Genomic DNA, 16,562 nt, shown 5'->3' on the forward strand with positions numbered 1-16,562 from the left:
ATATATTTAGTTCTTGGCAATCATAGCCTTGTTTGGTTTGGAAAAAAAATGGCGTAAGAAACTTCACAAAAAACATTTTTACTAAAAACAAATAACTACATATTTCTATAATGCTACTAGCCACTTGATTGTACATTAAATAGTCATTAATTAGATAAAATGTGGATTATGGTAGCTAAGTAAAGTACTTAGCTATTGTCAGTCGACCAATAACGCACTTGAGGTATCCCATCTTAGGCCTCTAGGTTGGCAACGCATCTGCAATACCCCTGGTGTTGCAGGTGTTTATGGGCGGTGGTGATCTCTTACCATCAGGAGACCCACTTGCTCATTTGCCATCCAGTCGAATAAAAAAAAATACACGCTAAGACTCGATCGTGCAATGAACAGAAAAATATCTCGCCGCCAGTAGCGAGTGTTCGTGACCAGACCTTTAAAGTTCATCCGGTTTAGCTGCAAATATCTTCTTAGAAGCCTATCTAAGTCAATCTAAACGAGCTCAGCTTTTGATTTAGCCTTCCAGTAAATTAGTTTTGTTTCTCTACATCGTGCGATATTTATGTTTTGTTTGAATCTTTTTGTGAAACATTTAATATTAAGAGGGTGTGAGGGTGGGTGAGGGTGTGGGTGTGGTGAATATTTGAAGGAAAGAAAGAAAGAAAGGTTTATTTTGGCTCCATAAGTACCACCTAAAACTAAGACTAAAACTAGCACTAAAACTATGTTACTTGGTGACACCACAAGATACCAAAAAGGGTCTGCACTCAGCTGTGTTGCCGCACATTATGTGCAGTAACGCTGGTTTTCTGTGGAGCCCAACTTGAGGGTGTGATGTTCCATCGCTTTAGGGAAGCAAGGATGAAAATCCCTAAATACCTTTTTTATTTTATTATTATTTGTGGTTATTTGGTATTTTTATTGTATAGATCTAAGGTTACCAAACTTTTTTCCCGTAGACCACTTTCAAAGTATTATTTTGTTTTCAGTGGACCCCCTGCTGCTAGATTTCTATCTAGGGACTATATTCGCAAAACGTCCATTATTTTCACATCAACGTAGAAACTCATCTGGTCTCTCTTGGACCCCTGGGGGTACCTGGACCACTTTGGGAACCTGGTATAGATAAATAAATAAAAAGCCACCAGTTCACGGTGGATGCAGGCTGCTGCCAACCGAAGCAGGGGAGGCCCATGTCCAGCAGTGGACGTCCTACGGCTGAATGATGATGATGACGAAATAAATAAGAAATCCTGTTATAGATCTTGAGGACTAGCCGGTATTAGTGTGGAGCAAACTTAATTTAAACTATCATTATCATCATGGGAGAGATCTATGTCCAACAGTGAACCTCCTATTACTACAGTTAATGATGATGATGATGTACGTAGTATTAATGTCGGCGGCCGATCGTAAAATCTGCCAGATCGCGAAATTCCTAGGCATATCGTGAAATGGCGCCACGTACGACGACGAGCGAAGCGAGGAGTGGTTAGTGTTAATTGTAACCACAACGCACGAGCCGAGCGTGCCGTTGCAGCGGCCGGCGAAGTGCCAGAACCGATAATATGGCGGCGTTTCATGATATGCCTAGGAATTTCATGATCTGCCTAAACGTCACTAGGCAAATCGTTAAACGGTGAGTTTTGAACGATATGGCGGATGTCCCTTAGCTAATTCATGAAATTGTGCCATTTTACGATATGCCTGGGAATTTCGTGATCTGGCGAGTTAGGATCGGCCGCTGACATTAATAATACGTATAATATGCAAGTGTTCCTACTAGCCTCCCACTTCAAGGCTTTCCATAAACATTAACAAGCAATACAATAGATCTTCATACATTTTATGATCCTACTTGCCTATTTAATACTGAACTACCGAACTACCAACTTACCTGAACAGTCAGCCGCGGCGCCACAAGTCACTTTGCAATCAATTTCCACAACAAAAAAACGTAGTCTATCATTTCCCCACCCGCAAAGATAACTTGGTAGTTCTGACATAATTTTGCAATGGTCGCCAAGGCGATGTTACATCATTCTACTAATAAGGTATGTCTGTCTGTTTTCGCACGTCACCGCTAAAAGGAACGGAACATCTTAATTATTTAATCAAACTTTTATTATGGCATTACATACTGCTACGTAGCTGTCGAAATAAGTACACATATGTGTTATTGTCAGCTTGGTCAGTTCAAACACTGACACTGTACAGTGACAATTCGTAAGAGAGCGGATTTGAAGTAGCGCTGTCAATTTCGAACATGAAACTACCGTGAGACTCACACATATTAAATATATTGACCCGGATAACTGACGTCTTAAATCGAGTTTAGCTCGACATGTTTCGGGCTAATCCGTAGCCCTTGGTCTTCGGAGCAAAACATTTCATTTGTTTCAGATGACAAGTTTAATATGGATATCACTAGTGCGATGGGTTAGATAGATACTTAGATAGATTTATTTATTAGATATCATATTGTTTATTGGTCTTAGGTACAGTTATCTTATTACTTACTTACCGCAATGCAATCTTATAGATAATTAAATTCAATAAATGTTATTCTTGCAACAAAATATTTGCAAAGAAATATATTTTATTCTAATTAAAGGAGTTTTATACAGCTCAATCTTAGATTTACCTCCCAAAAAAAAAAAAAATTGATCCTATTTATTCCGCACGTTTTTGATAAAAATAAATACTTGTACTAGTCTTATCCATATTAATCTTTTAATCACTACTTCAAATCCGCTCTCTAGTGATAATATCACCACCATCACCATCCCAGCCTACTTACGTCCCACGCTGGGCACAGGTCTCCTCTTAGAATAAGAGGGCTTGGGCAGTAGTTCCCACACGGCCCAGTGTGGATTGGAAACTTCAGACACATCAATTAATTGCTTCACCTTTTTCCTTCACCATAAAGCTCGTGGTTAGTTTCAAATATAATTTTGCACATTGACTATTCACACATTCCGTTTTGCTCGCTCGGCTCGTGCGTTGTGGTCACAATACATACATACTAACCACTCCTCGCTTTGCTCGTCGTACCTACATTTTTCTCTTTTTCGGCATATCACGCACGATGTGCCCGGTATAGAGCTCGGAATATCGACGAATGCTTTGCTCTAATCCAGGGTTTCTCAAAGTGGGGTACGCGAACCCCTAGGGGTTCGCTATTCGACGGTAGGGGGTTCGCGACATGGTTTACGTGATGGTGGCTGCAAAACTGGCAAGATGATTAAGATTGGTTTTTGGAGTCTTTTTGTATTTTTTATTTCAACTTCAAATTTGTTACTTATTTGTTGTTGTTTGTTTCAGTTTGTATTTTCGTTGGCAAGACGATTCTTACCTATATTTGTTACCTTTTATTGAAATAAAAAATATACATTAATTATCATGATGATTGAAATAAAAATAAACTTAGTTTCTCCAACAGCCAGTTTTATTACTTTCTTTGGGGGGGGAGGTAGGGGTTCGCTGTCGTCTAGAAACTTTAACAGGGGTACGTGGAGTCATAAGTTTGAGAAACCCTGCTCTAATCGATCTGCCGTATTTTTTCTTAGTCACATCGTGATTTGCCTGGCCAAATATTGGGCATACTAGGAATTTCGTGATCTGGCGGATTTTACGATCGGCCGCTGACATATACATTTATAAATATTTTTACGAGTCAAAATCTCTTTGGACTATCTTTATATAACACTACTATGACAGCAATTGCGCGTGGGTGACGACTGACGACAAACCCACAGCACACGATACTACAGTAACTTGACAATGTGAATATAATTAGTCTGATGCACTAATAATCAAGTAATTTTATTGAATCAGGCGTTACTTTGCGGAGGTCCATATCAATGAACTAAAAGAATTTCTTTGCTCACCCGCGACCTTATGATAGCTAAGTTTATGCAAGATATGCGATGAGAACCAAAAGATCCAGAATAATCACCCCGGGTGTTTTAATAGCTATGATAAGAGTGAAAATCACGAAAGTTTAAAACATCACTCCACTAGCCGTAGTGTGTTAGACACTACCTACATTTGCCGACACACGATATCCATTCAAGTACCAGCCCCAACGGCTTTCTTTCTTCTTTCTCTTCTTTCTATATTATAGGTAGTGCCACCAGAGTTGAGGTCACAGGACCATGTCTTGTAATGACAGCGGGATTCACTCATTCATTTCATTTGTTTTCCTTTAATGCAATCAGTTCTTCAAGCTGTGTGTAATCATTCACTTCAACTCTCGTGGCACTACCTATAGTCGCGTTTGTTTTCTGACTAGTTTCGTCCATTCATTCAGTTCGGTATGCTCCTATATAATAATAACCCTCTCTTCTTATTTTTAACATTCACTATCTTCAGCTGATACACAGTTTTTTCCATGATTTTTGTTAACTTTGACACACAGGGCATTATCATTCACTCTTAATGAGAGAGCTGCAGTTGTAGTTCCCACGCGAGCCCAGAATAGATGGGGAACTTCACACACAAAACTCAGAACCTAATGCAGTGCTTGACAGACTATAGATAAAACCTGCTATAAGTATTAAAAATACATTATGATTTATAAACTATTTAATGAAATAAATAAATTACGCTCAACATTACCTCCATGACTCACTATGGCAATACTTAACATAAATTTTATTTTGTATGTACTGGCAACACAACATTTTGATATGTGACGTGACGATATTTTAAACAAAACGAAAATTCAACTATTGATCGACTGCAGAATGACATTGTCTAATTCACATAATTTTAATTGACGTAATGTGGCATAAATATTTTTATCCTTGTCATAAATTATCACTTAGATTACATAAAGTACACAACATTATGCAACTAAATTTAAATGTAAATCTAAAATAGAATGTATATTTATTTAGTATTTTAAATACATGGAAGCACATTCACCTTAAAAACACCATTCGCTAGCCTGAAAAGACGCAAAATTTATAGATATATTGTCAACATTTATGTAAAGTTATAATTTCAAATTACAATAAAAAAATGTGCGATTTGCTTCAAAATATTCTGATTACAATCGAATATAATTATTAAGATTTATATTTATTAGGAGAATATTCATTTGTTTCAATATGTAAAAATTTAAAAACTGCTCTAAATTGACACATTTAACTTAACTTTATAAATCGCATAAATCTAGTGTAGGAATAAATACTTTTTATATAATCTTCTACGATTAAATACATTTCTAATAAACAACTACGAATGTTCACTATATTTTATTATAATTTATGGTTATTTAAGAAATTGACGATAATACGGTTAGATAAAAGGATTAAATTACACAGTAAGTTTAATATTTGAACACGTTTTAAGTTTTTTTGCTTTTAATTTTATGGCGACACGTAAACGTATCTGTTCACGCGTTTAAAATGTAAATAACGCAAAATGTTATTGTTTTGGGTTATATTTGTCTATATGTATATCATGCAAGTATGAAGAGCTTGACTCTTAATTATCTTCACAATAAAATCTTATTTGAACTATTAACGACCCAAAATAGGTATAAGTTTTCGTTGCAATTTCTTTCTTAAAAGCCCTGTACGTGATTAATCTCTACTTTGAGTAATTTTACAGTAAATGGCCTATTCTTGTAAAAAAACCTACAGTAGATGGCATCTGAAATATATTTTGTAGAATTATTGGTCTCTGGTAGAACACAATGCTTTAGGCATTTTTAATCTATAGGAAATAAAAATGAGGACCAGAACCAATTATAAATAATTCCTCGAATATAATTTTTTTAACTAGATAATATTATTATTTGCGATTCCTTTAATCATCTAAGAATAATTAAATAAAACTATTAAAGCTGACTAACCAAAAATGAGTACATAGGTACGAAAAATAACAGTAAAATTAAGACATAATCTACAGTTTGCCCTAATCCTATGAATAACTATTCATGTTTATAAAAAAAGTCAATTATAAATAATTGGCTTTTGATTTTGGAACTCATTCGTGTAAATATAATATTAAACACCGTTTTAGGACATAGACGATATATATTATCTAACAATACAATTTCTAAAACACGATACAGATTCGAAAAATTACGCGTCCTGTTGCGTCTACTTTATTTTTCATATATATTTAAACTACGATTAAAACACCAATTATAACTATACTTAACTCCTTTAAGGATAACAAGGTGAAATAAGAGAAGTGTCGTTAAATGACAAACAAATTAAATAAAACTTATATACTTTTACTAAACGATTATATTTTATATTCTTTGGCACTGCGTGTTCTTGGTAAAAGGTGCTTAGACTCTTAATCAATACTTTTATATTTACGATTACAATTGAATATAATTTTCAATACATTCTATGTAGTATGGAAGACAAAAATAGTAACAGAGTTAACTAACATTTAATAATAACATAAACACTCACACATTAATACCTTATTTTAATTTTAAAACTTAACCCCTAAATATAGAAATATAGCGTAAAATCCTAACATACATGAACGCATCGCAACGCAACAAAACAGACATAAACTATCATAAATTAGACTAAAAACTCAAAATATTTATCTAAATACTTTTTCAGTATTCGACTATATTCTGAAATCCGACTAGGTTTAGACACGAAGCCCTATAATTAGCGGTGCATTATATATTTTTTTAATTTATGACATTGTCCACACCGAATAAGGTGTTAGGAAAAATTGTGCGTAGATTTAGAATATCTTTTCAATTCTCTTGACCATTCTTGTGTAGTTAAAAGTGAGGTTTAAATTATATCAAAACAAATTATGACAAATCATAATTCTGTTAAAGTCTATTTTGTGGCAAAATACTGTATACGACCGAGCGTAACAGATCCATCGTGAAACATTTTAATTTAAACCTTACTGTTTTCTACACAAGGTTGAAAGCCGAAATGTCCCCTTGAGATCGTCGTCATAAGACTAATTTAAGCCTTACTCGAGTGCTTCTGAATCTCCTCTGCCTGCATCTTCGTACGCAGAGAAGGCACGTCCTCAGGAATGCGCACGATTGTGTAGAATTTCTGTAAAAATAACGAAATAGATTGAGCACATAAAAAAAATACAGATAATTATATTTGATTACAGTCATCTAGATATTTTTAAGCACGGGGTTCAAGTTGGATGCAGGCCGCTTCCAACCGAAGCAACTGGAGGTCTAAGGGGGAGGCCTATGTCCAACAGTGGACGTCCTACGGCTGATATGATAATGATGATCTATATTATGGTTAATATGAAAGCATATTAAATTGGTCAAATTCTGTGGAAAATGTAAATTCAAGACAACTTTTTTTGTTAATGTATTTTCAATTCTAGTTAATTTATTACAAATTTGACAATACTTCCTTAAATTTTAATAAAATTTGAGAACTATGTGATATGTCAACTTTTTTTAATACAACATCAATGTTACGAGATTCATAATTCACCTCTTTCGTGGTACCAGGCGTGACCCACCAGAGGTATACCATGTACCCAGGGATGCACAGCATAGAGGATAAAGCAGTGAACCACCCAAAGGTGTGGGCCCACCACGGGTACTCATAGTTCATGTACTTAATTGGGGTCCATTGCACCAAGTTGAAGATGAATACGCTCTGAAAGAAGAAAATTTATATGTAATTTCCAAGTGTCCTAAATTAACTGTGACTGTTATCTTATTCGTAATAAAAAATAAATGACATAGACACTACAGTAATCAACCTATTACATACACAAGTTTTAATTTTTTTTTTTTTTATTCGACTGGATGGAAAACGAAAACAAATACAGATTTTCATTAAAAAAAGGAAAATTTTAATAAAAGCTATTCTGGTAGCTGTACTTTATGTTGAATTTCAATCTGACTACTGCAAGCTGCTGCCTATTATGACATAATGTTACGCAAATAAATATATTTAATTTAATTTCATTTCAAGTCTTAACAAGTAAACAAACATGAGAAATTGAATAAATACAGACATCTAAAAACGAATTATCCTTTTGCATTATAGCCATAAATTTTGTATTAAAATGAAGACTACTTACAATACAAATAGCAGGTGTAAATCCAACCCAGCAAAACTTCCACCAAATAGTGGGATAGTAGCCAATCATCTCTTTGATGCCATCGTAGAACCTATTCACGCCAAACGCCCAGGAGATGGAGACGCATTCGAAGAAGATCAGGAACAGCAGACAGAAGCCAGAGACCGCATAGGAGTCCAGGATTTGGAATACATACATTCCACCCTGGAAAAATTACACCATGGACAATTTATAAATTGATCTGACAGCACTTTACAGATATTTGAAAAGTAACGATCACATTTAATGCTGGTAATTCATTCTAGTCTTGAGAGTAAAGATTACATTTTTTTGTGCCACAACATTAAAGAAAACCATGGATAGATTTTGCAACACTGCCGAACCAATAGGTAATCTCGCTGAAGAAACTCTAGTAGATATTTCTGGAAAATTCTGACCAGCATGAAAATAATCATAACGACATACTAACCTCAGATATACAAGACAGCCCGACCAAGTACGATATCATACAAGTGATAGCGATGAAGATCTCCTTTCGTCTCCTCAAGAGTTTGGGCCACTCGTCAATGACAGCCGTAATGAAGCCTTCCATGGTGCAGAACTGACTGTCCAAGCCGATGAGAAGCAGCATGAAGAAGAAGAGGCAGGACCAGAGCGGGGCGCCAGGGAGCTGGAGAACTGCTGATGGGTACGCCAGAAAGGCTAGACCGGGACCTATAGGAATAAATAATCAAGTTGTTTACATTTGATGTAAAAAAAAACTGATACATACTTTTTACTATCCGCAATTAAGTGTGGTAAGGCAAGATTCCTATCACAAAAATAGCCAGTTTGCTGGTAAAAGACTGACTATTAAAAGGTAAATTGTTCTCGGTTCAGTTCTTAAAAAATATTATAAAGTTACATAAAATGTTTCCATAGTGATTGCGTACATATTAAAACTTGGCCAAAATCAGTTAACTTTTAACGATTAAGAATCACCGTTTGTGGAAAGCCAAGTTTTCGGCATAACTTTACAATCCTTTTTTGTGATTAGATTCTCGCACTCTCTTTCTCCAAATGATAAATAAAGAGATGTTAAGGTTAATGGTGATATACCTGATGCAGCGACTTCCGCCACGGGCCTTTGTTGTTCGTGGGCCATGAACCCAACCACTGAGAAAATGACAAAGCCAGCAAACATGGAGGTGCTCGAGTTGACAGAACATACTATCAACGCATCCCTGGATAACAAAAAAATGAGAGCACATGTAAATAAATGAATAGACAGTGAAAATACTAGGAATAAGTAAAAAAGTGAAAAGTCAAAATTAATTGCAATGTTTTAAGACATAATATTCCTAATTTGAAGCAAATTATCATCTTGTGAATGAATATAGTGAACGGAAAAACCAAGCGATTTTACTAATTACGTGTACCTATTACAAATGTAACAAGCACTGACTTTGTAAACAAAAACACTTGATGCGGTAACTAGTCGTAAATCTTTATTTCAGAAGAGTAAGACTTCAACTGGCCACATTTTACAATCTGTAGACGATATTGCTCAAATTCTCTACTAAATCTTGGTTGATTTCGCTTTCAACAAAAAGCATGTGGTACTTGTAATTCTAGACTCACTTATACACGTTGTTGGTGAACTTGTTATAGCTGCCAAGCGCGACCAGGGTCCCGAGACCCAATCCATACGAGAAGAAGATCTGCGTGACGGCGTCTATCCACACCTCGGACTCCAACAGCTTGGACATGTTCGGCATCACGTAGAACTTGATGCCCTCCAACGCTCCGGGGAGGGTTATTCCTGGGGATGCAAGATTTCAACTCAAGAGTAATGTTACAAACATGTGGTTGGTCATATTTGCAATATTCATCAGGTGAGGGGTGACTACTGGTCAGTTGATTGCAAAAAAACTGACTTAATTAAAATTTAAATGACAAATGCAATAACAACCCAAATATACCTCGTTGAGTTTCTTACCGGATTCTTCTCAATAGAGGTTTTTCCGAACCGATGGTATATTTTTTTTTGATATTCGTAAGTGCTGGCTTTAGCCTAATTTGGTTAAAGATATTTTAACTTTGACTTTGAAATAAAATTGTAATGCGCGCACACTGTCACAATTGAAATCACATTTCTGTCCGTGAAGCGGTAAGGGATAGCTGTAGAAAGAGATCGTGTACGAGTGTATTTTGTCGATTATATGACTTCAGAATTTGAACCGGTAACAGCGGAGGCTCAATTGAGTTGAGACACAGATAGGCTCAGTTAAGTTCATACGAGTAAGTAGCTGAATACCTTAGTCACTAAGGCTTAGTGCCTTGTCTCAGTGAACAGAAACGATGAAGCGGTTTGAAATTGTTTAAAATGAAACTGATAAAGTACGAAGTACTTTATCTACTTAACTACTTTTGAGTTAATTTGTCCTTCTAAAGCTTGAGCTTGAATTCTTGGTTTTTGAGGTCTAAAGTACTCTGCGAAAAAGATTTCACATCGTTCTTCGGAAAAAGATAATTGGCTGTTCACAACGATTTCCGAACACTGGCGACCATCCATCAATCATCGTATTTATTAATTTATTTATTTAATAAAACATTACACCATCATTACAGGACATCCAATGTGATAGCGTACCAACATATTATACATTATTAAGTGACGCTTAATATCAAATAAATACTGCACCTTTATGGTCTTAATTAGTTTACGTCAAATTAATGACATGTACTCGTAAACTTCGAATATCTATAGAGAGCTGTTGCAACTACTAGAAAAAGCATAGTTCCCTCTTTTTCCTAAAGATCCCATCGTACAATATAAATTTTTGAAGAAGTTTCAACAACTCTTTATTATAATAATATATTTTCATCTAAATGCGTACAACGACTGACAAACGACACATAAGTAATGTGTGACACGCTCTATGAAGCCGAAATTAGCCGAGTCTCTATCCAAGGACCGAGTCTTTATAGCCGGGTGCTGTACAACTAGTTCAATCTATGACAGACTCTTTTAAAGTTTTCTCAGTGAACCATTTCGTAACACTTACCTCTGATCAACAAAACCGTGAGAAGGAAATAAGGGAACAGCGCGGTAAAGTACACCACCTTCCCTGTCCAGCGGACGCCCTTCCAGATGCAGAAGTAGCAAAGCACCCAGACAAGCAACAAGGTTCCAGCCAGCTCCCAACGGATGTTGCCGATGTGCTCTATACCACTGGATATCTGAAGGGCTCGGCGTCTGAAAACAATAAGGGAAATTAGGGTTGACCAATGATATTAATCGGATCGAATTAGAAATAAGGAGATACGTAAAAGAACAAGGGTCACCGACATAGCCAAGTCCAGTGGTAGTGTAGGGGTATGGCACGCAGCACGGAATGCTGAGGACCTGGGTTCGAGTCCCAGCGCTGGTCTCTTTTTCTGGTTTTTCTGTGCATCTATGTCTCAGTTTGTATTTTCGATATGATTTTACGGGATGACCGTAAAGGAGTTGAAATAAAAAATACAAAAAGACTCCAAATAACCAATCATAATAGCCTAGTGAATTAGCTCGTTGGAGTGGCAATGGGCAGGTCATAGCACGGAGAACGGATGGCCGTTGGGGCCGAAAAGTTTTCGAATGGAGATCACGGATCGGGGAGCGTAGCGTAGGACGCCAACCAACAAAATGAATGATATTAAAAGAGGTCATGGTTGCAATTGTTATTAGCGCGCCGGAAGCCTATGGAGTCCAACAGTAGTATGTGATATGATGATTCGTGATTTATTGTTTTAGCGCGCCAAAAATGGAGCAACAATAGTAGTTTCTGGTAAACCGTATCAGAGTAATCATGATAAATCAAAATGGGTCAATAGGGAGAAGTCGGAAACTAAGAGAGATAATGAAATCTTTTCTTACGAACCATGGCGTCGATTTTAGCTTTAATAAAAATGGTATTCAAATATTTTTTTAACTAATATACGTAACCGGGAATCGAAGCTGGTTCAAATCTCTGTAAACCATGTTAAAATACAGCAAATTTATTCTTTGTTACTGTTGATGGTGTAAATCATTTATTCAGTCATAGCAATCTTTAGCAGAAAACAAGGTTATTGGATTCTGAACACATCTTTATTCATAACAGGGAAGTATTTAATCGGATGGAAGCGTAAATACGTCATTATTTCCGAGAAAGGAAATTAACTGTGGTATAAATTAATGAATATGAACAAAATCAATAACGTATTCTTCGGAACTGAGAAGAAATATCACTTTTACTTGTTCCACGTCAGTCTTGTTTCATCTCAGAAATTGAAAGTGCCACAAGTACGTAACTATTTTTTTTTAAGAAAGGCAATTTGTAGCGCTTGTCGGTTTGGGCAGCGCCTGTCTGTTCCAGGCTTTCGAGCAGAGCATTAGACATGGAACTGGTTCAACGTATCTACACAAACTCCTAAGCTACGGGGGAAGCTAGGACTTTAATACAAAGATAATCCAAGAATATACCTAAGGTACATTCGTAAGGTATGCATTCCTGCTAATCAGGTCCCTCCTCTGCGGATATCAGCACCCTTTTATTAAACATAAATATGGTTAGGTCAGTTTAGTATGTTGTCTAGGCGCGAAGCGCCTAAACTATCTCGCGGACCTCCTATTTTGCGTAGTGGACCTCCGTCGACCTCGTTTTTTTTTCTAAATAAAAATGACAGGCTATAACATGTTTATTGCTGTATGACATTTGTACATTAAAATATTTAGGAGTAAACACATTTATGTTTTTTATAACGATACGAATTAATTATTATATATTTATTTTTGTATTTATGCTGTTTGATGTTAGGCTATGTGACGATTATGCTTGCTTTGAAATACTATGCGGAATAATTTATGTCTAATGATGATTAGGTATATCGATTTTTCGGCAAAAAAAATTATGCGTAACAATATTATGCGATATTCATTTTATGCATTCCAACAGTGAACTTCATATGGTCAATGGTCATACTTACTCCCAAAACTCCTTGACAGGGTCAGAGAGGGCCATTTTGGTAACATTCTTCCCGTTGAGTACACAGTAAGTCGTGTCGTTAAAAGACGTCCAGCAGTTGAGGTTCTTGCGATCGTAAGGGTTGACGCAGGTGGGCGTATTCCAGTAATTGTCACAGTCCTTCCATGGTACCTCTGTGGGAAACATGAAGTTACTAAGGAACAGATACCAGTCAATACGAATATCGGAGCTACTCGGGGTCAAAAACATCTGAACGCACGTATGCGTAATTGATTGATAGCAGAACTCGGAATGGGTGAGCTGAGAGTTTGCATAACATGGATTGAACTTGCCATTTAATGAAAGAAAGATTTATTTTGGTTCCATCAGCACCACCTGACAGTAATGGTACCTAGTTAATGTTAGTGTGTGTGAACTCTACCTTCGAGAGAGAAACAGAAGTGCGTGAAACAGTATTTTAATGTAGGTAGAATTTTGCTCCACTCACTTTAGTAGATGTAGAAAGATTTCTATCTCTAATTGGATGTTAAACACAAGAAAAAAATATTTAAAACAGACAATATGGAAAAACTGATAATCATTTATTTCAATTATACAAAAACTTTAGAATATAGCTTGATGCTCGTTTTGCAATGTATTATACCGGGTGTGGCCTGATATGAGCAAATAATTAAAACATAGGTCATACTCCTCAAACTGAACAACATTAGTTCAGCGACTTTTAAATATAAATGGTTTTTTAATTTTTATTACACTTTTAAGTTTATTCGAAGAAGCAATGAAAAGCAAAATGTTTGATGTTTGTAGCGTGACAGGCGACGTCAGTTGTGTTCTAGGATGGCGTACCTACATTGTAGCAGAATTTAATTTGTATGAAAATTGAAAATCCAAAGACTCCATTATCTTTAAAAGTAGCTGAACTAATGTTGTTCAGTTTGACGAGGACGATCTATGTTTTAAGTTTTTGCTCGTATTACAGGCCACACCCGGTATACCTCTATTTTAGTTTAATCATAATGAGTAAAGTTTTGTTTTGTTGAAATATTTATTTTCAGGAATTTCAGGGTATCTTCTTATTAATATCTACACATGGCGGTAATGACATAAAAATAGCTTACCCTTTCAGAGTTCTGATTTTAAGGTCGTGTTCAATTCATGAGCACCTAGACATCTCCAACATTTACATCTTGAATGGAAACATACCTGATCGCATAGACATGAAGAAGTAGAAGATGGCCCAGGCGAGGATGACGATATAGTACACGTTCATCCAGCAGGACATCACAGCTGCCGCGTATCCGATACCTGCGCGAAAATAGTTATTTGTGTCACAAGGGAGCAAAATGGTTTATTTACGTCGAGGGCGTACATTGAATCCAGAATGTAGCGAAGAATTCTACAATAGAATCCTGAGCGTAGCGAGGGATTCTAAAGTAGAATCCTGAGCGTAATGAGGAATTCAAGTGTTAACGCCCAAGATGAAAATAATTTTGCTCCCGAGTTGCTCATACAACTTTTCACACCGAGCATTAAGAAACTTGAAAAAAACTAAATATATGAAAGGTATAAATATTATGAAAGAACAACCAGAATAGAAAATGGCGTGGCTTTACAATTATCAACTTCAAAAAATGGCATTTGCTATAAAATACTTAGAAAAGCCTTGAACAGAAAAGTTGCACTTTGCTCCCTCTCGTCAGGGAGGAAAAGTTACTTTTCTGAAGGAGAGGTGTGAAAAAATATAAACAACGTAAACAATTATTTAATTTTCTAACATAAAAATGTTGAAGAAAATCTTAAGCGCAATTTTCTCAATTTCATAATGAATGAACTGAACAACCCAGATTGTGGCGTCGTAAAAAATTACTGCGCTAAACTCTCGCTTTACATAATAAACGACTCAGGGAATTTTCAATTTTCGAGAAGTTCGTACACGAACAGTTCCGATACGAAAATCCTTTTGTTTTTGTTTATATTTAAGGGTAGTTATAATTGTATCGATAAATTACAATATCCATTGATGATATTTTGAAACGTTATCTCATAGAGAAAAATAATATATTGGTTCCTAATTTTTCGCCGAAAATAAATGTTTCCTAAATAATAATTTCTAATTTTTTTATAGGTACTAGCTGTTGCCCGCGACTCTGTCCGCGTTGAATTATGAAAAATAGTTTACGTCCTATTCTCAGTCTCAGACCTACCGAATATAGGTACTTACACAAAAAAAAAAACATAAAAAGCGGTCAAGCCGTTTCGGAGGAGTTTGGTTACAAACACTGTAACACGAGAATTTTATGTACCAATTAGATTTAGTACTTATTTCAGGATTGTTATAAAACAATCCTAACCTAACCTATAGGGTACAGAATATTCTTGAAATCCTGAATAGTTTACAGTTCCAGAAAAAAATCGTTCGTCCAAATGAAACATTTGGGAAAAGAATAATTTGCGAAAAAAATATTCTGTGAAAACCCGGGATCCCCGATATAATCCACATTTATCGAATGTAAACCTCGCTATCGCTAGGATAAAAGACATGAAATTAAATTTAGCGCGGGTTTTTAATATTTAACATTAGTGAATTCCTCCTAACGGCCAAGTCAAATTTTTGTTTTATGAACATAAAACTTTATGTCACTTCTGAGAGAGTTCAATGTCAAATTACCGATAAGTCCTTTATAAAGGCCTTTGGACGTTAGTTGGATACACAATGTATTTTTTTTAAATTCTCATGGGAATTTAGAAAATCCCGGGACTTCAATTCAACTGCTGGATCTAATGATATAGGAGCCTAGAAATTGCGTGCGGCTATTGACAGATTGTAGGGAGAGAGCACCGCTTTTTATCGATATTATCAAACTATTATCGATGCTGTTAATTTATCCAAATAAAATAACAAACAAGCAATAAACGTATTCGTAATTATAGTTATTTCAAAAAAGCAATTTAAACGGATTTAACTTTCCGATATTTCTAAAAAGTACATATCATTGGAAAGTTAGAGGTTTTATTTAATAAAAGCACAAATAAAATAAGTTTTGATAAAAAAAACATTTTTAATACAAGCTTTTTTGCTGACTGTACTTTTTGTTGACTGTACTTGTATTGTCGCCAAAACTACATTTGCATACCAAATTTCAAGTCGATGCCACTAATCGTTGAAGAGTTCCCGCCTGTGGAGACGATCCTGGCTGAACTACCAGGATGTCACTACCAGATTATTGTATTGTCACGCAATTTACATAAGTATACCAAATTCCAAGTCAATCCAACTACTGGAAGTTGGTCTATTTTAACTTGCAAGATTTGATTACAGACAGACCGACAGACAACGGGACAGGTGAAACTAAATAAAAGCTGGTAAAAAACTATCGATTTGTTGATAACATGGATAAAAAGCTGTGCTCTCTCCCTACAATCTGTCAATAGCCGCACGCGAAATTCCGGGCCCTATTATAACGCAATGACGTGAGCAAAGGCGCGGGTAAACACTAGTTGTTTATATCGATATAG

At 35.8% G+C, this 16,562-nt stretch overlaps 1 protein-coding gene across 2 annotated transcripts in view; it reads right to left on the reverse strand.

Annotated features, from left to right (window-relative positions):
* Positions 1-4,566: 4,566 nt before the first annotated feature.
* Positions 4,567-16,562, reverse strand: part of Gat (sodium- and chloride-dependent GABA transporter) — a 29,242-nt gene continuing 17,246 nt past the window's right edge. For both annotated transcript variants that reach the window (XM_074102597.1, XM_074102596.1), the window contains exons 4-12: positions 14,250-14,351; positions 13,048-13,219; positions 11,106-11,296; positions 9,679-9,859; positions 9,157-9,281; positions 8,528-8,772; positions 8,059-8,262; positions 7,461-7,628; positions 4,567-7,055 (exon numbers count right to left, since the gene is read on the reverse strand). In XM_074102597.1, coding sequence (XP_073958698.1) covers positions 6,960-7,055; positions 7,461-7,628; positions 8,059-8,262; positions 8,528-8,772; positions 9,157-9,281; positions 9,679-9,859; positions 11,106-11,296; positions 13,048-13,219; positions 14,250-14,351 — 1,484 coding nt within the window. In that variant the 3' untranslated portion in view covers positions 4,567-6,959. The remainder of the gene's footprint in view (positions 7,056-7,460; positions 7,629-8,058; positions 8,263-8,527; positions 8,773-9,156; positions 9,282-9,678; positions 9,860-11,105; positions 11,297-13,047; positions 13,220-14,249; positions 14,352-16,562) is intronic.

Source organism: Choristoneura fumiferana, chromosome 19 (assembly GCF_025370935.1).
Source record: "Choristoneura fumiferana chromosome 19, NRCan_CFum_1, whole genome shotgun sequence".
NCBI lineage: Eukaryota > Metazoa > Arthropoda > Insecta > Lepidoptera > Tortricidae > Choristoneura > Choristoneura fumiferana.